The sequence below is a fragment of the Bipolaris oryzae genome, assembly GCF_000523455.1.
Source record: "Bipolaris oryzae ATCC 44560 unplaced genomic scaffold scaffold_423, whole genome shotgun sequence".
Lineage (NCBI taxonomy): Eukaryota > Fungi > Ascomycota > Dothideomycetes > Pleosporales > Pleosporaceae > Bipolaris > Bipolaris oryzae.
In genome coordinates this window covers 1-4,929 of record NW_006911699.1, presented here as the reverse complement: position 1 = coordinate 4,929, position 4,929 = coordinate 1, and the positions used below count along the sequence as shown (strand labels likewise).

The window sequence follows — 4,929 nt, the reverse complement described above, 5'->3', positions numbered from 1 at the left end:
AAAAAAAAAATTAGAAAATAATGGTTAGATTACCGTTAACTTGTTATGAAAATGGTAAAATTTGTTACTTAGTCTCCCAGAAGGAACTGACTTAAATATCTGCCCCTTCTGGTGATCATCCCAAAAGGATAGTTACATTTTTATCCATAATAGTATAACAAACCCCAGTAGACAAATTATATTTATCTAGTGGAAAATTGCATTAGTAATTACTATTTCTAGAGCAATAACGGGGAGAAGACTAAACAGATGTTAAAGCCCCATTAAAACAAAAAATTGAAAATTTATATTAATAATCATTAATTACTCGTAAACGAGTTTATCTACATGCACAATAATGGTATGAATATATAACTTCATAAAAAAGTATTATGCTATAATAGTAATGTGCCGTTTTATAAAATTTCATTACAAAATTCTTATTAGTTTAATGGCAAAACAAGATTTTCCTAATCTCCTAATCTAAGTTCAAGTCTTAGATAAGAATTCTCAATTTTTAGGACATCTATTTTATATGTATATGAATATATCAATATATATATAGATATATTTATAAAGAATTTTTTACCTTACTTTCCATATGGTGATTATTTAAAGTATAGTTGATACATTATCATTCTACACTATCTAGAGGAATTTATTCTTTTTGTTTTATATATGTTATTATCATCTTTACTTTTAACTCCCTTATTAGGTATACTTGCAATATTAATTAATAGGGATAATGGAGTTTCATTAAGAAATATAAAATTCATAGCGTTAACTACATCTATCTTAAATTTCTTTATCTCATTAATTATCTTTATTTTATTTGATTTTAGTACAAATCAGTTTCAATTTGTACAAGAATATCATGAAATAAGTTATTTTGACTTTTATCTAGGTGTAGACGGTCTATCTATATATTTCATTCTATTAACTACTATTATTATTCCTATCTCACTAGTATCGAATTGAAAATCAATAACAAAAGATGTAGAATCTTATGTTATTATAATACTGTTATTAGAAACTTTATTATTAGCGGTTTTCTTAGTATTAGATATTTTACTTTTTTACATCTTCTTCGAGTCAATTTTACCTCCTGCCACATGGTCTGGAAAACCATATAAGAAAAGTACTAGATCATTCTATCCCTCACCCCTTCTAATAAGAGAAAGGGGAGGGGATCACAGGTCAAGAAATTATTCAAGATCATACTCTACATTACAACCAAACCCTGGGCTAGAGCCCAATTTCATTACAGGGTTTACGGACGCCGAGGGTTCTTTTATTACTATTCTAGCTAAAGATCCTGTATTTAAACTAGGTTGAAGAGTTAAACTCTCTTTTGAGATAGGCTTACATAAGAAGGATCTTGAATTACTTGAGTTAATCCAAAATTATTTTAAAATAGGTAATATTACCTTTGTAAAAAATGTCGCACGGTTTCGTGTTTCTTCTTTAAAGGACTTAAACGTGATAATAGACCATTTTGATAATATCCACTTTTAACACAGAAACAAATTGATTTTGAGTTGTTTAAAAGGATTTTTTGTTTGGTTAGAGATAAATAACATATTACATTAGAAGGGTTTAAGGAAATAGTCGCAATCAAGACTTCGTTGAATAAAGGACTATCTGAAGAATTAAAACACGTTTTCCCAGATGTAACTGCTCTTCCTAGACCTATGTTTCAACCCACGAAAATATTTAATTCGCACTGGATAAGTGGGTTTACATCTGGAGATGGGGGATTCTTAGTAAGTATCTTTAAATCTCCTACAAAAATAGGTGAAGCTGTAAGATTGTCATTTAAAATTACTCAGCATAATCGAGATGAGCAGTTAATGAGAAACTTGGTGGAGTTTTTTGGGGTTGGTCGATATTTTGCAGAAAAATATGAAGAACATGGAAATTTATTAATTACAGATATCGAAGGGATCACTAATAAAGTGATCCCGTTATTTGATAAATATCCTATTCTTGGATTAAAATCTCAAGATTTTCAAGATTTTAAGAAAGTAGCCCTCTTAATAAAAAATAAGGATCATTTGACTAAGGAAGGATTAGAAAAAATACGAGGAATTAGAGCCGGGATGAATAAAAGTCGTGCGTTGTAATATAAGTCTGGTTTTATTAATTTCTGCTTGAATGTCTGGAAAATATTCTTGAAGGGATTTACTGCCAAATTCCGGGGAACCCCTAAAGCTTAAGGTACCAAGCAATATCCGAAAGGATATATGTGGCTGAAGTAATTACTCAGGTAAGGTAACAACCCTTAAGATGCGTGAAAACAAAATGGGCAATCGCGGATCTAAACCAGTATTAGTAAATACTGTAAAAGAGCAACGAGTATATGGTAGTAGCATGGGAACTTTACTAAGTTCACCTATGTTAAGATGTACTCTAACGGGTTTCAAAAGAAACTATCCAATCAGAATTCCTTCTAACCAATTAAATAATCTAAGATCATATTCTACTGCTAATTATAAAAAAGGAGTAGCTAATTCTCAAATAGGTGGCTACTTACTAAAACCTTACTTTGTAACAGGTTTTACTGATGCAGAGGGAAGTTTTATAGTTAGAATTCGTAAAAACCCTAAAGCTAAAATAGGTTGAAGTGTAGAAACTAAATATTCAATCTGTATTCATAAAAAAGACAGAATGGTTTTAGAACTAATTAAAGCTTTTTTTGGTGGAGTTGGTAGCATTACTTATGCAAGTAAAAACACTCTTCATTATCGAATAGCCTCTCTCCACGATTTAATTCATGTTGTATTGCCACATTTTGACAAATATCCTTTGAATACTCAAAAGAGAGCCGATTTTATTTTATTCAAGCAAATTATATTGTTGATGATTAATAAGGAACATTTAACTATGGAGGGTATCCAAAAGATTGTAAATTTTAGAGCTTCAATAAATTTAGGTGGTACAGAGAGTTTAAAAGAAGCTTTCCCTAATACTGTCCCGGTTAAAAGACCTGTAATGGAGGATATAGCCATAGGTAATCCTTATTGATTTGCAGGGTTTGCTAGTGGTGAAGCTTGTTTTCAAGTTTACATTTATAAATGTAAAACAAACTTAGGAGAAACCGTTCAATTGAAATTTGATTTAGCTCAACACTCTCGAGATTCTAAATTACTTACAAGTTTACAAAATTTATTAGGGTACGGTTCAGTAAATAAACATTCTCAAAATGCCGTTGTGTTTCGTGTAACGAAATTCTCAGATTTCATGGAATGTCTTATCCCTTTTTTTGATAAATACAATATTATAGGTGTAAAATCTGAGGATTACCAAGACTTTAAAAAAGTTGCCCAATGGATGGAAAAGAAGGCTCACTTAACAATGGAAGGGTTAGAGGATATTCGTAGAATTAAAGCTAAAATGAACAGAGGTCGGACTCAGTTCGATGAAGAGGAGGGTTACTTTACGAAGTAGACGCATCTTAAATTATTTATATGTATGATAAATCTGATCACCGTGTTATTTATATTGATAGGTATATTTGGGTCAGATAACAGAGTAAAAGCTAGTTTTTATTTATTCTTATACACACTGTTGGGATCATTATTTTTACTATTGTCTATATTAGCAATGTCATCTATCATGAGTACTACCGATTTTGATACTCTTTTTAAAGGAAATTTCATTTATTTAACACAACTTTTCTTATTTTATGGTATTTTTATAGCTTTTGCTGTAAAAACTCCTACAATTTTCCTGAATACATGACTTTTAAAGGCTCACGTTGAATCACCTTTAGGTGGAAGTATTATTTTAGCAGCAATTGTTCTTAAATTAAGTTTATATGGTATACTGAGACTAATTTTACCTGTTTTACCTAAAGCTTATATGGAATATACTTATATAATTTTCCTAATTGGTGTTATTACTATAGTATACGCTAGTCTTAGTACATTAAGAACAATAGATATTAAAGAACTTATTGCGTACAGTTCTGTTTCTCATGCTGCAGTTTATCTTCTAGGTGTGTTCAGTAACAGTATACAAGGTATTGAAGGTGCTATTAATTTAGGGTTGGCTCATGGACTAGTTTCACCAGGTCTATTTATATGTGCAGGAGGTGTATTATATGACAGATCTTCTACAAGAGTTATTTCTTTCTACAGAGGAGTTACTCAAGTAATGCCATTATTTGCTATATTATTCTTCATACTATGTCTTGCTAACTGTGGAGCTCCTTTATCTTTAAATTTCATAGGAGAATTTTTATCATTATATGGGGTATTTGAAAGATCATCTTTATTTGGTGTTTTTGCAAGTACTTCTATAATTTTCTCTGCAGCATACACTATATATATGTATCAAAGAATAGCTTTTGGTGGAGCCTATTCAAGAATGTTTACCTTTAGTATACCGGATTTAACTAAAAGAGAGTTTACAATCTTATTAATATTAGTTATACCTACTGTATTATTTGGTATATATCCTGCACCAATATTAGACGCTATTCATTATTCAGTTTCAACTCTAATTTACGCATTTGATTCAAACGTAATTAGTTGTGACTCATCTAGTGCTTGAGAAGCATACTTCAAAGATAATAGTTACTATTATTATCATAGTTGTTTTGCATTATCTGTTTGAATATTACTTACGGCTATTACTTTTAAATTTCTTAGTTACAGTAAAAAAAGATTAATCAGATTGGGAAAGTATTTATATACATAATAATAGCTAATATATCTTTATCAGCTATTATTATAACATTATACACAATAAACTTATTTTATGCTTTATATTGCACAATAGATTATGTTGTAGCTAATGAACTGCTAAGTAATTGCTCAGAAGAATACGATATGTTAACGGATTCTACTGTAATAAATGCTGATCTCACATCAATGAGATACAATGTGTTTTTATCTTCTGCAGGATCTAATCCCAATATTTCAGCTGGACAAGTACCAGATCCTTCAG

General features: G+C 30.0%; 3 protein-coding genes across 3 annotated transcripts; 2 read left to right on the top strand and 1 right to left on the bottom strand.

The window, feature by feature from the left end:
* Positions 1-657: 657 nt before the first annotated feature.
* COCMIDRAFT_111271 (uncharacterized protein) lies at positions 658-957 on the top strand (the record flags this gene model as incomplete). The annotated part of the gene is made up of 1 exon (XM_007695749.1): positions 658-957. The coding sequence occupies one exon, from the start codon at positions 658-660 to the stop codon at positions 955-957; it is 300 nt and encodes a 99-aa protein (XP_007693939.1).
* A 445-nt stretch (positions 958-1,402) lies between these two features.
* On the bottom strand, positions 1,403-1,669 carry COCMIDRAFT_111276 (uncharacterized protein; the record flags this gene model as incomplete). Its single annotated transcript, XM_007695748.1, has 1 exon — positions 1,403-1,669. A coding segment is annotated over one exon (267 nt), but the record flags the coding sequence as incomplete, so codon positions are not given.
* A 1,913-nt stretch (positions 1,670-3,582) lies between these two features.
* Positions 3,583-4,533, top strand: COCMIDRAFT_111274 (uncharacterized protein; the record flags this gene model as incomplete). The annotated part of the gene is made up of 2 exons (XM_007695747.1): positions 3,583-3,687; positions 3,730-4,533. 2 exons carry the CDS (start codon positions 3,583-3,585, stop codon positions 4,531-4,533), a joined length of 909 nt encoding a protein of 302 aa, XP_007693937.1.
* Between the last annotated feature and the right edge of the window lie 396 nt (positions 4,534-4,929).